The sequence below is a fragment of the Chelonoidis abingdonii genome, chromosome 5 (assembly GCF_003597395.2).
Source record: "Chelonoidis abingdonii isolate Lonesome George chromosome 5, CheloAbing_2.0, whole genome shotgun sequence".
Classification (NCBI taxonomy): Eukaryota; Metazoa; Chordata; order Testudines; family Testudinidae; genus Chelonoidis; species Chelonoidis abingdonii.
The window spans coordinates 92,023,875-92,039,671 of NC_133773.1; the positions used below are offsets into that span (position 1 = coordinate 92,023,875).

Sequence of the window (15,797 nt, forward strand, 5' to 3'; positions counted from 1 at the left end):
GCGGCGGGAAAAAACAAAAACAACCTCCCCCCCGACCAGTGGCAGTTAGGCTGATCTACTGCTGCCAAAGACCCAGCCCTGCCCCAGGCCCCCTAAATCCTCTGGGCGGCCCTGGGTATAAGTGAGAGGAGAATCAAGCTATGGACATATTCCCCAAAACACTCTTAATTCCATATCTTATTTTTAGACTTGAAGTACAATTAATCTATTAGATGTTTTGCAGACTAAAAAGTTTTATAGGACTCTAATAGAAATAACAGAATCATTAAAAAAAAATCTTCCTGATATTAATATTGCTATGGCATACTCACTGTCAGAGCATGCATGTGCACATTTTCACCCTGCCCCATCTTAAGGCATTGTATTGAAGGGTTTCTTTCATTCAGTCTAGGGTTTATCTGTCCTGGTTCCACAATTTTCTGTTGCTTCCAAGGTTTAGCCTCCAGCCAGATCACCTGTCCATCTATTCCCCTTCCAGGTTTAACAGAAACATCCAAGTATAAGAAAACTCAGTCTAGTGGCCTCTAAGCTCAGTCCTTGGCCTCTGCCTGGGACTCATAGTTCTTAGCCTCTTTCACTCCTAATGCCTGTACTTCCCCTCTTAGTCTAGAGAAGAGGTAGGGGAACCCAGGCCCACCCTCTCCTCTGGGATCCAGCCCATGGATCTTGTTTTACAGCTACACACTTTCCTTCGGTCCCTTTGCTGCTTCTACCTTTGCCCTTTACCAGGTCTTTACAAGGTCCCCATCTTGGGCTTGTGGCTCCTTATGCCTTCTTCTTAGCCAGATACAGAGGTGCTTTCTCTGCAAGCAGCTGGGATGTACTGTATTTCAAACAGTTTCTCTGTCTCTTACTTTAAAGCAATTGGTATCTCCCTCCTTCAGGATCTGGAGTTGTGTTTCAGGCAGTTTCTTTGACTCTTGCCTTGTGGCTGTCAAGATGTCCCTCCTTTAGACAGGAGTTCCTGCAACTCTCTCTTTCTCCAAGTTTGGGTTTATGCCAGCAGTAAAGCCTAGTCAGCTTCTCCTTCAGCTGGATCCTTTTCCCTAATTAGCCCTCCACTTTGGAGGGTTCATCAGGTCAGCCTTCTCCTGCCAGTCCTTGTCTTGCTATGAGGCAGGATGCAGTATATATATGCTGGTCCCTTTCCTAGAGCTCATCCCAGTTGGCTGGGAGAGCGAAGCACTTTGCCCTACCCACTCTGCAAGGCTCTTGGGACCTTAAAGAGACAGAATAGGATTCTTTCTAAACACTGCTTATTCCAGGCACCATTTCCTCTACCCCAAAACCTCCTTGGTCTTTGCCTATCAGACATCTCAACATCTTAAAGGGGTGGTGGCTCTTAAAGGGGCCACTATCCTTAAGGGGGCAGCTCAGCCAGTCACAAATGTGTAGATGGGTTCTATCATGAAAGTTACTGGGAATTCTCAAATCCTAATGAAGCCAATTGAGCACATGAGCAGTCAGCACCTTGCTGAATCCCTTTAATTCTTTCATATCTCTGAACTCTGTATATATCCTCTGGAAATGTTGTAAAATTGTTTCTGTTGGGCACATTGTCATATTATTTTTGTTACCAATTTAGATCCCAAACCTGCAAACACATACTCATGTACTTAGCTTTAGAGATTTTGACAGGTTCCAGTGTGGTAGCCTGTCATAAGGTATAATTCCCAAATCTGAACCTTAGCATCCAAAATTTGGGTACCTGCATGAGTCCTCTAAGCTTAATTACCGGCTTAGATCCTGTAACGCTGCCACCAACCAGGAATTCCAGTGCCTGGTACACTCTGGTCTCCCCAAAACCTTGCCTGGGGACCCCCAAGATCCAGACCCTGACCACAACAAACGGAATAAACCATCCCTCCCTCCTTTTCCTCAGCTTCTCCCACCTGGGACAGAGAGATACCGTGCTTCACTCCCTTGAACACAACACAGAGAGATCAGGTTTCTTTCCCCCTCTACCCTCTTTACCCCTCCCAGGCTTCCCCTCCCTGGGTACCTGGGAAGAGCATGTACTAGAACCCTGAATTACAAAAACAGGAGAGACAATCACCTCCCTCCCCCCTGCCTCTTTCCCCTCCCATCTTTCCGAGAGAGACATACTGGACAGAGATTCCTAGCCCTGAGCCCAAAGAAAGAAAATAAACAGTCTAAAAAGAAAGCTTTAATAAGAAACGAAGAAAGAAAAGACATAAATCGTCTCTGTAATCAAGAGAAATATTACGGGTCTGTTAACTTATAAAAAAATAACGCCTACAGAAAAATCCATTAAACACTCAGCAAACCACACGTGCAATACAAAAAAAACAATGTAAAAGCCTAATGCTCTACCTGTACTTACAATTGAAACAGAAGAAGAAAACCTGAGATGTGTGATCACCCAGACCGAGAGAAACGACCCAGAACAAGGGCCCACAGCCAAAAACTCCCGTCCTTGAATGAAAATATCTTGTTTCGATTGGTCCTCTGGTCAGGTGTTGTTGGTTACCCCTTTACAGGTGAAACGAGACATTAACCCTAGCTATCTGTTATGACATTGCCGTGTTAGCCGTTATCAGGAAAAACAACAGGAGTCCTTGTGGACCTTAGAACAACAATTTATTGGGCATAAGCTTCGTGGTTAAACCCACTCATCAGATGCATGAGTGAAATACAGTAAGCAGTAGCTATATCACACACATGAAAGATGGGAGTTGCTACCAGTAGGGGCTGCAAGGTTTCTTTCCCCACTCTGAACTTAGGGTACAAAGTGGACCTGCATGGACACTTCTAAGCCAAATACTAGCTCAGATCTGTATAACACTGCCACCACCCAGAAAGCAGTCTGGGCCACTCTGTTCCCCCAAAACTGGTCCCCTTCCTGGGTTGCCTTAGGGACTCGCACCAATTTCCCTGGTGAGTCCAGTTCAATCCCCTTGGATCTTAAAACAAGGAAAATATCAAAGAAAGAAAGGTAAAAAATCTCGTACAAACAGGATGAAAATGCTGTACAGGGTAACAGATCCTATAGACAGAGGCCGCCCCGCCGCCCCCCCTTAGTCAAAGTGTAAGACAGCAACAGAGGTAAATCCTTCCAGCAAAAAGAACATGTACAAGTTGAGAAAACAAACATCAAGACAACACCCTTGCCTGCTAATTACTACAGTTTGAAACATGAGGACTGATTCAGAAGATTTGGAAGCCTGGATGAGTCCGCCCTCTCAGTCCCGAGATGCGGCAGCAACAAAACAAAGAGCACAAACAAAGATTCCCCACAAGATTGAAATATCTGTCCCTAGGCCCTGCAGGTGTCAGCCAGGTTACTGAGCTTCTTAACCCTTTACAGGTAAAAAACATTAACCCTTAACTATCTTTTATGACGGGTCAGTGTGGAAGGCAATTCATAAGGAGAATGGTGCTATCCAACAGCCGATAAGAAGGTGAGTATCAGCAGAGGAAAATTACGTTTTTGTAGTGACCATCCACCCCAGTCTTATTCAGCTATTTCAGGGGCCAGTTTGCAAATAATCCATTCTGGTTCTTGTGTGAAATCTGTTTGGAAGTTTTTTTGAAGACAGACGGAAGTGCTCTCCTACGTTTTTGAATGTTAAATCTGATGTCCTGATTTGGTCCTTGAATTTTTGCATAGAGACTGTCCAGTTTGGCCAATGTACATGGCAGAGGGGCATTGCTGGCACATGATGCCATATATCACATCGGTAGATGTGCAGGTGAACGAGCCCCTGATGGTGTGGCTGATGTGGTTAGGTCCATCATAGGAAGAGCATATATTAACACAAGTTCCCCATCTTCCCGACTGTCTTGGATGGAGTTTTTTCTTTATGGCCTTATGAAGCAAGCTGGCCTTTTCCCAGGATGTATCTCTGATGCACAGACAGCATTTGTGGCATTTTCAGAGTTTCTGAGACCCAGAAGGCCATGCATAACTTAGGGTATGTCTATACATGGGAGTGTGCTTCCCATGGAAGGGGGCTAGCTGCCTGAGTACATATCCATCCAAGGTACTAGGCAGGAGGGCTAGCCCCTTCTGCCATTCACACTTCTATGGCTACACTCTATATTTAGACATACACGCTTTAGAAAACACCATCATAATGAAAAATGCAGTTCAGACAGAAAATAAAATCTCAAACACTTTTGTCAGCATATTTCCTTTTTCTGTGGACTAATTAGAACACTGTACTGTAACTATGCATAGTTATCATTTTCCCTTGAAGTTTAATACAAATTCAAAAATTGGAGGCCTTATCAAAGTTGTAGACTCCACTGGGAACAGTCAATTGCATTCTGGAGGGCACATTCCTCTTCAGAGTTTTTAGGCCTTTGGAGAGACAATATATTTCATCTGGGGGAGCTTCAGAAATGCCTGTGATAAACTTGTTCCTGGCTAGCTTTCCAACTTAGTAATGAGACAACTCTGTTCTCAGCATCTGATGTAGATTCTGCATGAGAGGCTTGAAAATGAGGAGGAAGTGACTGGGAAAGAATGAGCTTAAAAACAAATTTTTGTTCTTCCTTTTCTTAAAGAAGCATCTCAAAGTATCTTAATGCATCAAAACACTCGTAGCAGTATTAAGCATGAGTGCCTTACATCTGGGGTGAAATATGCTATTCATTTATATTCATTCTTTATACAGAATTATCTATGAACATTTCTGTTTCTCTTCTTTATAAAGTTGTCACTTTGTGGATCATACATTTCAGTTTTTGCGTAGTTTTGCTACTCACAGATATGTCACGACAAAGAATTCAGACAACAGGGAAGCACACTCTACCACCGATTACACTGGTCTACAATTTTTGAGAAGTCGTCTGCTTCAGAGATAAAATGTGGTATTTATTATGTATTTTGATGTGCTGAATTCAAATATGACAATTAAAACAACTGATTGGCTACTGTTTCTAAGATATTTAAGTTTTTACATTTTATGTCTATGTATATTGTGTAGATAGTAGAGTTTTAATCATAAATTGTAAACCGAGGTCTTTTCATGTGTTTATGGTTGCTTTACATGATAATATTTCACCTGTCCTGTTTATGTAACACTTTAAAAATCAGCAAAAGGGTTATATAAATAAAATTTATTATGAAACAAAAGGCAAAAAACTATTATGTACATAGTTTAGTCCTATTCAGTGTCTACTCGGCGCTTCTTGGCTTGTCTCTTGTATTCATTAAATGGAGCATCTCTTGTCACTGTCCAGCAATAGTCTGCAAGCATTGATGGGCTCCATTTGCCCTGATAGCGTTTCTCCATTGTTGCAATGTCCTGGTGAAATCGCTCGCCGTGCTCGTCGCTCACTGCTCCGCAGTTCGGTGGAAAAAAATCTAGATGAGAGTGCAAAAAATGTATCTTTAGTGACATGTTGCAACCAAGGCTTTTGTATGCCTTGAGGAGGTTTTCCACCAACAACCTGTAGTTGTCTGCCTTGTTGTTTCCGAGAAAATTTATTGCCACTAACTGGAAGGCTTTCCATGCCGTCTTTTCCTTGCCACGCAGTGCATGGTCAAATGCATCATCTCGAAGAAGTTCACGAATCTGAGGACCAACAAAGACACCTTCCTTTATCTTAGCTTCACTTAACCTTGGAAATTTTCCACGAAGGTACTTGAAAGCTGCTTGTGTTTTGTCAACGGCCTTGACAAAGTTCTTCATCAGACCCAGCTTGATGTGTAAGGGTGGTAACAAAATCTTCCTTGATTCAACAAGTGGTGGATGCTGAACACTTTTCCTCCCAGGCTCCAATGACTGTCGGAGTGGCCAATCTTTCTTGATGTAGTGGGAATCTCTTGCACGACTATCCCATTCGCAGAGAAAACAGCAGTACTTTGTGTATCCAGTCTGCAGACCAAGCAAGAGAGCAACAACCTTCAAATCGCCACAAAGCTGCCACTGATGTTGGTCATAGTTTATGCACCTCAAAAGTTGTTTCATGTTGTCATAGGTTTCCTTCATATGGACTGCATGACCAACTAGAATTGATGGCAAAACATTGCCATTATGCAGCAAAACAGCTTTAAGACTCGTCTTCGATGAATCAATGAACAGTCTCCACTCATCTGGATCGTGAACGATGTTGAGGGCTGCCATCACACCATCGATGTTGTTGCAGGCTACAAGATCACCTTCCATGAAGAAGAATGGGACAAGATCCTTTTGACGATCATGGAACATGGAAACCCTATCACCACCTGCCAGGAGATTCCACTGCTGTAGTCTGGAGCCCAAGAGCTAGACTAGAGCCAATCAACAATTTTAAGCATCATTTTCATTCTCAATGACCCAGAATTAGTAAAGTTTGACTACATTTATATCAGAAGCATTTTGGCTGTAGAGCAGTGTTATGAAAAGGCTGCTCTCTTAATAAAATGTTTGTATTTATATACTTGCCCATTTGATATTTTGGCTCTAAGAACATCAGCTCCATTTGCTTTTTTCCCAAGAGATCTAGAGAGGATACACTGAAGATGTACAAAAACTACTTCAATAGTCAGTTGCCTTCTAGCAAGAAAAAGATAAAAAACAATTTGTATGATATCATTCTAATGCAGTGAACTTTTAAAGTATATGGAAGACTCTCATCAGAGTGAACAGTTTTTAAAAAGCAGGGAAGAGAAAACTATTAATATGTAATAAATCACCTAATCTAAGAGAATTCTGATTATTTTAAATGTCTTTTCATCAGTTGTTTGGAAATGTGAACTACAAATGAAAATTTTTGGAAATGTGTCAAAACAGAAAACAAACATCAGATTGATGGAGGAAGCAGAAAAATGGAGTAAAGAGATGTATTATGTCTGACTCAGGTGGCATAATGGAATTCAAATGGAATCTGGACTAACAACTAGAACCAAAACAAGAATTAATATTAGACAATATAGTTAGATTTTAAAAATGAAACAAGAAATAACTTAGTCTGTACTTCCTAGAAAACTGCAGAAGATTTCATGTTTTGTAAAATTCCATAACTTTTTCAACATGCTATAGAAGTATCTTAAAATGCTAACTCTGCTATACAAAACCCCATACTTTTCCTAATAGATCTTCATGAATTGGAAAAAGATATGCATTTCTCTTCTTAGCAGGACTATAATATTAACATTTTAAAGCAGTGAACTATGTTGTATATATCTCTTTCAAGAGTGCTGTACTTGATCTTCCACAGTAATATTTCCTGGGAATTACAGATACAGGTCTGTAAATCTCAGGTTGCGTCTACTCTGAGTTTCCTGTAGCAGGGGATTTTAACATTTTAAAGCTCTGTCTATAGTTATTGTCTAAATACCATGTTCAGAGAAAGAATGGCGTGTCAATCTTGGGTCTTGATTCTCCTCTTACTTAAGCCAATGTTAAGTAGTGTAAGTATGATCATTAACAGGCCATTGCTCCTCCAATTCAGATGTCCTTTTGTAACTTAGTCTTCATTGTGTTACTCCTCCTTAGAAAGGGGGACATTGCCATGCATTTTTCTGAAACATTATTCATAAGGCAAAAAAATCCAAAGTGATACACATTTAATGACTTTTGATTTAATTATTTATTGGTAATGTGATAGGGCCAGGATTACCAGTGGCATTCCCTAGTGGGCATTTGTCCGTTTTCTTTTGGCGACTGATCAAGTCAGCAAGGGCAAATGAGACAAATGCAGACTTTTTGGGGCGGGGGGAGTCAGGACAGCTGGGACAGGGCTTTAAAAAGGGACTGTCCCCGCCAAAATGGGACGTATGGTCACCCTACTAATGACAGAGAAGGACCCTCAGTCTATCTCTTAGTCCCTGTAGGTAGCTCAACCTTGCCATGAGGATTTCAGTATCTCTATCTTCTCTTTAGTCCTGGGAGAGGAAATAAGGTTTATGTCCCTCTATGGCAAGGATGTTTGGTAGGTGGGCTGGGCCCTCCCACTCCACTACGCTCTGACCCAGAGCCCTATGAGAGGCAAACAATGTCAGAAACCAGGAAATGCCTGGGCCACTTCCTACTATCCCCAGCCTCCCAGTCCATTTTAAAATATCAAAGGAAAAAAACAGGGTAACTGTACCTTCAGCGCAGGGGGTGTCAAGTGGTAGTCTCTTCCTCCCAAGCAGAGACTTCTGTGGCAGCATGGGTCAGGAGCTTTCGGGGCAGATCTGTCCTATTCCCCCATCTCAGCTGTTTGGCTACATTTTTAAGCTCCTTTCTCCAGCTGGAGTGTTCAGGAGGACAGAGTCAGCTGGGCCCAGAACTGCTCCTTACGCCTTCAATTCTATGAGTCTGAGACTCTTTCCTTATGTATGATCTGCTTTGCAGTAATTATTTTAACTTCTCAGTGTTCATTGGAAAAGGTCCTGCAACCAATGGGCATTTTAGGATATGGAGCAATTTCAATTCTGCCAATTTCAGTTCAGAAACCAGAACAAGAGTGGAATTGGAAACCTCGTGTAGCAAAGGGCTTGTACTTACAGTAGAGTCCATTTTCTTAAATGGAAATACTGCAGAAAGGAGGTGTTGGAGAGATTTTATCCAACTCATTTTCCTGTGTGGAACACTACATAAGCTCTCAGTTCACTGGGAGCTTCTGATCAGATCTCCACCATTTCTAAGAAAAAATCAGAGGACTATGGACACTACATATTTCTAGGAAAGAAGACTAAGAATGTGGTCATAGCAGAAACAAAAACCAGAAGGTGCCACCATCAAAATAAGCTTCAGAAAAGGATGTCTAATACTTGGGTTATATTAAATATCAGCACAGCTTTTCTGTTGAGGGAAGATGGGGTGAGGGGTGAACTGTAGCATTTAATGTTATATTAATTATATTATATATTTATATTTATTTTATATTATATTATACTGGTCTTTTGAGACCTTTACAACAGTACTATTTTAAAGTGCAATAAAGAACTTTTAGTGCACACTAGCATGATCTGCATGGACTAAATAATGCACAACGTTACTGCACTTTTAAAATTGCAACCACACAGTGCGTATTGCTGCTCTGTACGGAGAAGCCCCTAAAGTGTGATTTTTTTTTTGATTTTTTTTTTTAACAGATTTAGCTAAACTGGTGCGAAACCCTGTTTGCACACATGTAGTTTGGTTTAAGGGGGCATTATTTTACTTTAGCTTAAGTCAATTTGAAACAGGTTTAAGCTACACTGAAATAAGCCACCCATAAACTGAAAAAGTGTCCACACAAGAGTTTGCACCAGTTACATGAAATTGGGTTAAAATCTATTGAAGTTTAATTAGTGCAATTTCAGTTTGTAAACAAGACCTCTGTGTGATGAATCTGTACTTGTAGGTACAATTATTTTGGATTTCTCTAATAGGCATAGTATGACATTTATTATATAAATTATAGCCCTGAGATGTAATAGAATGGTAGGCTATTAAGGAAGATGATCTAGCAACAGCATTGTCTAAAGGAAGCTTTATGAAAAGCTCAGGAAAATCATGACATTATGCATACCATCTCGGGGAAGCATAGCTGAGGTATACTGCTGAGTCCTGTTTTGGCCTTGTCCCTCAATATTTACTTTAGCACAACTGTTCTATTCAAGGACACTCATTAATATGCAAGAACAAAAGATTTCCCATGGAGGATACTACGTTTTAAGAAGTTATCCTCTCTTAGACTGGCAGGGAACACAGACATTTGAAAGGACCTTTTCTGCAGAATACACCGGAAGAACACTGGACAACCCAGTCAACTTCTAAATAAGGACCCTGTATCAAAGAGATGTATTCTACAGCAGGATCCAGGTGTTAAGTAACAATGAAGTGTTGCTTGGAATTATTGTATTTATGATCAAGAGTCAGAGTTGTTGGAGAACATCATGTAGGATGGGCCTGTTTGCTGCATTCCTCTGTTGTGCACTGATGCCTTGGGATACCTATTTTGAGTGGATGTATCTGATTAACTAGAACCAGTTGATGAGAAAAACAGCCATGCTGCTGAATGTCCATGCATCTGGAACCCAGTGAACGTTGATTTTAAATGGGAGCTGTCAAGTAGAAACTCCTGAAAAATCCTATAGAGAACCACTCTGTATACTCAAACTGAGAGCTGATGCACTCATGCAGGCTGCACTAAGTGGTAAAGTACACATCACTTTAACAACTATTTGATCTTTTTTGTTAATTATTTTATCATTGTTTTTTTATCTATTCTCTGCAAGTTATGATTTTAATTATTGCTGTTTGATAGTATGTACATACTTTTTATTACTCTGTATCACCTCCTCCTGAAAACTTAGTACTCTTGCTGAACCTATTAATAGTGCAAGCTTATTTATACTGTTAAGTTCTGTGACAACACTTTCATTCGTTGGCTCCCTCCTGTATTTACCCCATTGCATCTTTCTTCTCCTTCCCCATTTGCTAGCAACGTATAGACTGCTGCTCCCTTTAAAGAATGTACCTCTCAAACAAGATGGAGGGAAATAGAGATGACTTGATACTGGTATCTATTGTATTTCTATGTATTTAATTATTTTACAGCTTTCCATCTTTCAGTATTTCTTTCCTTTTTCTTTCCTCTAAATCTAGTGTAACATGCATTCTGATAGCACACCTTACATAATATATATATAAGCAAACCAGAGAAACCACTTTAAACACTATTCTTTTAGTCTTTTCAAATAAAAACCTAGTATAGTTGGTATAAATATATATAATTGTAGAAAGAAGCATATGATGTAAAGAAAATCATACAGGCAATCCCTGCACTCAAAGCATGACTGGTCCATGGTGATAACGGCGTACCCTGTGACAAGTAAAACAGGGTCCTATCATACTTTACAAGACTTGAAAATTATGTACAATTTACTTTCTTGGAGAAGTTCCTGGGATTTGGAGTGTCCTGTGGTTGGAGATGCATGAGACCATCCTGATCAAAGGGATCCTCTAAGTGCTATTATAGACTTCTACTGACATTAGGAGCTAGCAAAACATGGTTTTTCTATTGGAGAATTCTGACTGATTGTAATCTGTGATACCCTGATGAAGAGACAGTTGTTAATGAGGAGATACCAGTGGTGGTTGAGAGAGTTCATGAAAATGGATGAATCTAGAAATAAGGGTGTTGTGATAAGCATAAAGTTTGAACCATTTTGTCTCAAACAACAAACATCTTCATGAAATATTGGCTTTCAAAATGGACTCTACAAATATTGACCTTAAGTTCTCCTGTCACGGCCAGGTAGTAGTTAGTCAGATCTAGTGGTGAGCGTAGGATTCCACAGTCACAAGACAAAAGTCAAGAGTCAGCTAGGTCAGGAGATCAGAAGCAGGAGTCAAACTGGAGATACAACTGGGAGTCAGAGTCAGGTTGGGTCAGGATGCCAAGGAGTCAGAGGCAGGAGAGAACTGGAGGTCAGGAACCACAGGTCAGATGCCATGAGTCAAGTCACGTTGGAATGCCAGGAAGTCAAGCCAGGGGAGCTGGAGCCCCATTGTTCAGAGAACTTTCTGTTCCTGCTGCTGACTTAAAAAGAGCCAGTGGGCCAATCAGCTGTTCTAGGGCTCCACCAATAGGACCTCAGGCAGAGCCTCAAACTGGGGCTGGACTTTGTGGTTCTAGGTAAGCAGATGTCAGTAGGCTACCAGGTGGAGGGTTGGAGCAGGGTCACTCGCATAAATCAGACCTGATTTTCAGACCCATGGGTCATGAAACCTACAAATTCTCTATACATGGAACTTTCAGTGAAGCCAAAGAGAATTCCATGTCTGGAGGGTTTTCAGGACTGGGCTTAATATGACAAAATGGAATTTGTTTGTTCATCAATCTTCCTTACTATATAATTGATTAGATCATTGGTTCTCAACTTGTGGGTCATGAACAGGTTCAGAGGTCACAACTCCCCTTTTCTTTGCAGCTAGATGTGGGAAGGAGGGGAGTCCTTAAGCCCATGAATTCTGAGAATTCTCAAGCTGTCCCCAAGCACAGTCACAAATATGAGTGCTGCAACTTGGAAAGTCAAAGCCGAATTCTGCTCAGCTATGTTGGTGTATTTCTAAAACAATTCTGACTCAACTGAGTCAAAACTGGAAACAAAATTTGGTCTTCAAGTGTTAAAAGGTTATTCCTTGTCAAAATTATTTCTGAAAATGCATTCTCTTGGATCGTTTAAGAAGGAGAGAATTATACATAAAGTATGCCTATTAGGGGATCAGAGGATACAGTGGTACTGTATAATGGTTGTATTATGTATACAGACAGCCTCATGTGTATTAAAGAGAAACTACTAGAAACCTTCTCTTTCCATCTCAATGTTGAAATGAAATTAATACAAATAGCGTAGAATTTTATTTTTTCCTTGGTGAGTTCTGGGTATTGTTGTATTTGGACAATTTTATTCAAGTTTGTGTATTTTTGAAATGCATTGTTGTTTCAGGAGGAACTTCAAGGAACTGGAGGGATTCAAAGCAGGGGCTACTTTTTGTTCAGGGTATGGTTGTTGTTATTTTTTTTTCAAACTGATTGTTAGGTTGCAAAAGGTACAGCATTCAACATCTGTGAGAGCCAGGGGAGCTTGTTTCCTTTGTAGCACTCATTATAGTAAAGGATCTATCTGCACCTAGATATACACCTAGCATATTTAGAGGTGCTTAGCACTTGCTACTTCTATTGAGCTCTATCGGTAAACTCTACAGGGCAGGGAATGTGTTTGTACAGTGACTAGCAAAACAGGGCTTGGCTAGAGCCTTTGGGTGCTACTGCAAAAGAAATATTAAGTAAAAATCAATAGGTGTTGTTGGAGCTAGGCACTTTTCAGGATTAGATAGTAATTGGATTGTAAATATTTACCCTTGACAGAAGTGTGTGTCAGTGTCTTGACATGAGAACATTTTCTCCTACACACCAGTTGAAAAATGTTTTTAATCTACTAAAATGGATATTCTGAGATCGTGTCTAAAACTGATTTTCTAAAATTTTTCTATCAAAAATACAGTAAGAAGTTTTGGCATGCTATCTTAATGTGTGCTGAATGGATATGTTCCCACGCTGTTTCTTAATAAACTATCAATTATCATGTGTATAATCCTTGAACTAATAAGGATTGAGAGCTCATGCATACAGACATGTCATCTTTGTCTACCTGGTAAATAAAAGCTTTGTTCAAAATAGTATTTCTACATGTTACATATAATTGATCCAGTGCCAGGAGAGAGAGAGATACACCAGTAATTTGTATTGCAACAAGATACACAATAGTTCTGATTTTCCACTTTGCTCGTATTTTGTCTTGTCATTTGCACTTCAGCAAAGTGGGTGTAAAAAATACTTCATCAAAATACACTTAGTCCATTCTAAAATTAAGCTGTTAAACATTTTTTCGGTTTCTTAACAAAATGGATTAAGTTATGGATGACAAGTCTTCCTTAATATTGACTTTCCTGGCTTTTGTTGGGTAAAATCTTCATTTTTTTTTTCGTTTTTAAATATGAAGCTGGCTGGCAAATGGTACACATTTTGTATATTACATTTCTCTAGTATGACACTTGGAGTTAGAGAGTTATGATTAACTGAAAGGGCCAAATAAAATTCAAGGGTAACATAAACAGTGGTGTACTTTACATGTCAGATAAAAAGTGGTCATTCTGAGTCTGAACCAGCTCCTGTTACAGTCAATGGCCATTGTTCCATTGACTTTAATGGAAGCTGAATCAGCCCCTCATTGAGTATGCAAAATTAGTGAAATGTACACCACTGGAAGGGTGAAAAGGATTTAGCAAGAAAGCAGTTAACAGGGCAGTGTAAAGTAAATGAGACCCTGCCAACTCTGATACACTACACATGACTTTGGCCCGTATATTCACAAGTGTGGTACCACTAGGACTTAAATTGTAATCTCTTAGGGTATGTTGTCACTAGCAATGTTAAAGCACTGCTGCGGCAGCACTTTAATGTGGCTGTGTAGTCGCGGCACCACCAAATTCAAATTCTAGAGGACTAAGTAGGGAAGCGAATTCCAAAGCCAATGATGCCTCATTGATAATTCCCTGCTGCAAACCCCTTTCCATTTATAGGGGACTTTCAACTCAAGTGTCTCATAAGACCTCTCCAATAGATAAAACCCAAACCATTCAAGGTTTTAAAGGTCAAAACCAACACCTTATAGTTAACCAAATCAATCACTTATCAGAGAACACAGGTGTAAAGTACTATATGTTGTGGGTCTGTGTATTCTGCACTGGCAATACAAGACAAATAGCAAAGGTTTAGTCCCATTTGCAGTGCCTTGCAATAATCTAGCCATGAGGTAACAAAGGTCTGGATAACCATGATGAGAGCTGTGTGAAAATGGAAAGGGGAGGAAAGAATGGAAAGGAGTTCCTTGTTCCCTCTTCTCCTCCCCTTTTACAAACTCAAACAGAACTGGGCACAGTCTGGCCCTCTGTTTTTAGCAGTTGTAAATTTGCTGTACAAACAGTTTTCAGAAGTTGAAAAGCATTGATAAGTGTTTGTTTCAGTCTGTCTTTAATTATCATTATCCTAATTTTAACTGAGAAATAATCTTGTAAAAGATATGGTATAACTCAAGGGATTTGCAAAATGCAGTTGATACAGGATTACTCTGGGACCTTCTTTAAACCCTGGATGGTTTTACAGTGTTAATTTCTTATGAAATATTTCTTGTTTTCTAGCCACGCAATGGAAGGAGATCAGCAAGTTTCCGCTGAAAAGGTATTTATTTCATATGTCATCAGGCTAGCACACTAAAAATAGGGTAGCTGTGGTAGCATGGGCAGTGACTAGCACAGGCTGGCTGCCCCAAGTATGAACTCACCTGAACATGATGGATACATACTCAAGGTGAGTAGCCCATGCTACCACAGCTACACTACAATTTTTAGTACACTAGTAAATTTAGTACACTAGCTAATGAGAGCTAGTGCTGAGTATGTCAACTTGACCTGGGAATCACATCCCCTGCTCCAAGTGTACGGTAGCCTAAGAATCAGGCCATAGGTGTGTCAGTTAAAAATTTGAGGAACCCAAAATATACGGACAGTTTGGAAAGTTACTATTTACCCGTGACAATATATGAACCAGACCAAATCCAACTTAACCTGGAGCCTGAAAGTCAAGTTTGTAGAGATAGTGCCAGTGACAGTTCAGGGAGGGGAGATTTACAGAATTGTAATCTGTGAACATTTAATCCAGAAATCATTAAAGAAGAATGAACAGGAAACTCCACAATGTCATTTCTATAATTATTTTTCTGAGTAGAACTTCACTGCAAATCCAATTATCATCAAGGAAAGTTGCATGTGTATACTGAGAAGAGAACAGTCCTTTGCCTAAATCCAGAGGTCCTTACAAAGACAGAACTCATATTGAAACCAAGTAAGGACTTCAGGATTGGACCCCAAACATGTTAGCTCATTGAAAAAGTTTGGAAAGGTACATGAAAGATTTCCTTTACCAGTCCTATGATTCAGTATTTGAGTATCTTTTTATTCCCTTTATTGTATTTTAGATATGTAGAATCACATCATATAATTGTATTAACAACTACTGTTTTATTTTCTTTCAGGATTTTTATTCCTTACCAGAACAAATGCTGTGGGAATGCAGAATACATGGACACAGTGTTTTGCTCACAAAAAATATTTCTTGCCACTTGTACAATTCTTAAAAAATCACTAGAATGTAAATGTTCCTAAATCAGATTTCGTTACAATTGCCAATGTTTCTTTAATTTCTTGAGTATATTAAAAGCATCTTAAAATTATTCAGTTGATTTACAGTGTCATATATACAACTGTGTGTAATAAAAATCTAAACAAAAAAATTAGTGTAAGATC

At 39.8% G+C, this 15,797-nt stretch overlaps 1 protein-coding gene across 2 annotated transcripts in view; it reads left to right on the forward strand.

Annotated features, from left to right (window-relative positions):
* The window catches only part of NMU (neuromedin U), a 36,260-nt gene extending 20,463 nt beyond the window's left edge, over positions 1-15,797 (forward strand). The window contains exons 8-10 of one of the 2 annotated variants that reach the window (XM_032782903.2): positions 12,380-12,433; positions 14,634-14,673; positions 15,527-15,797. In XM_032782903.2, coding sequence (XP_032638794.2) covers positions 12,380-12,433; positions 14,634-14,669 — 90 coding nt within the window. In that variant the 3' untranslated portion in view covers positions 14,670-14,673; positions 15,527-15,797. The remainder of the gene's footprint in view (positions 1-12,379; positions 12,434-14,633; positions 14,674-15,526) is intronic. The other variant, XM_075066786.1, reaches the window with a different exon arrangement.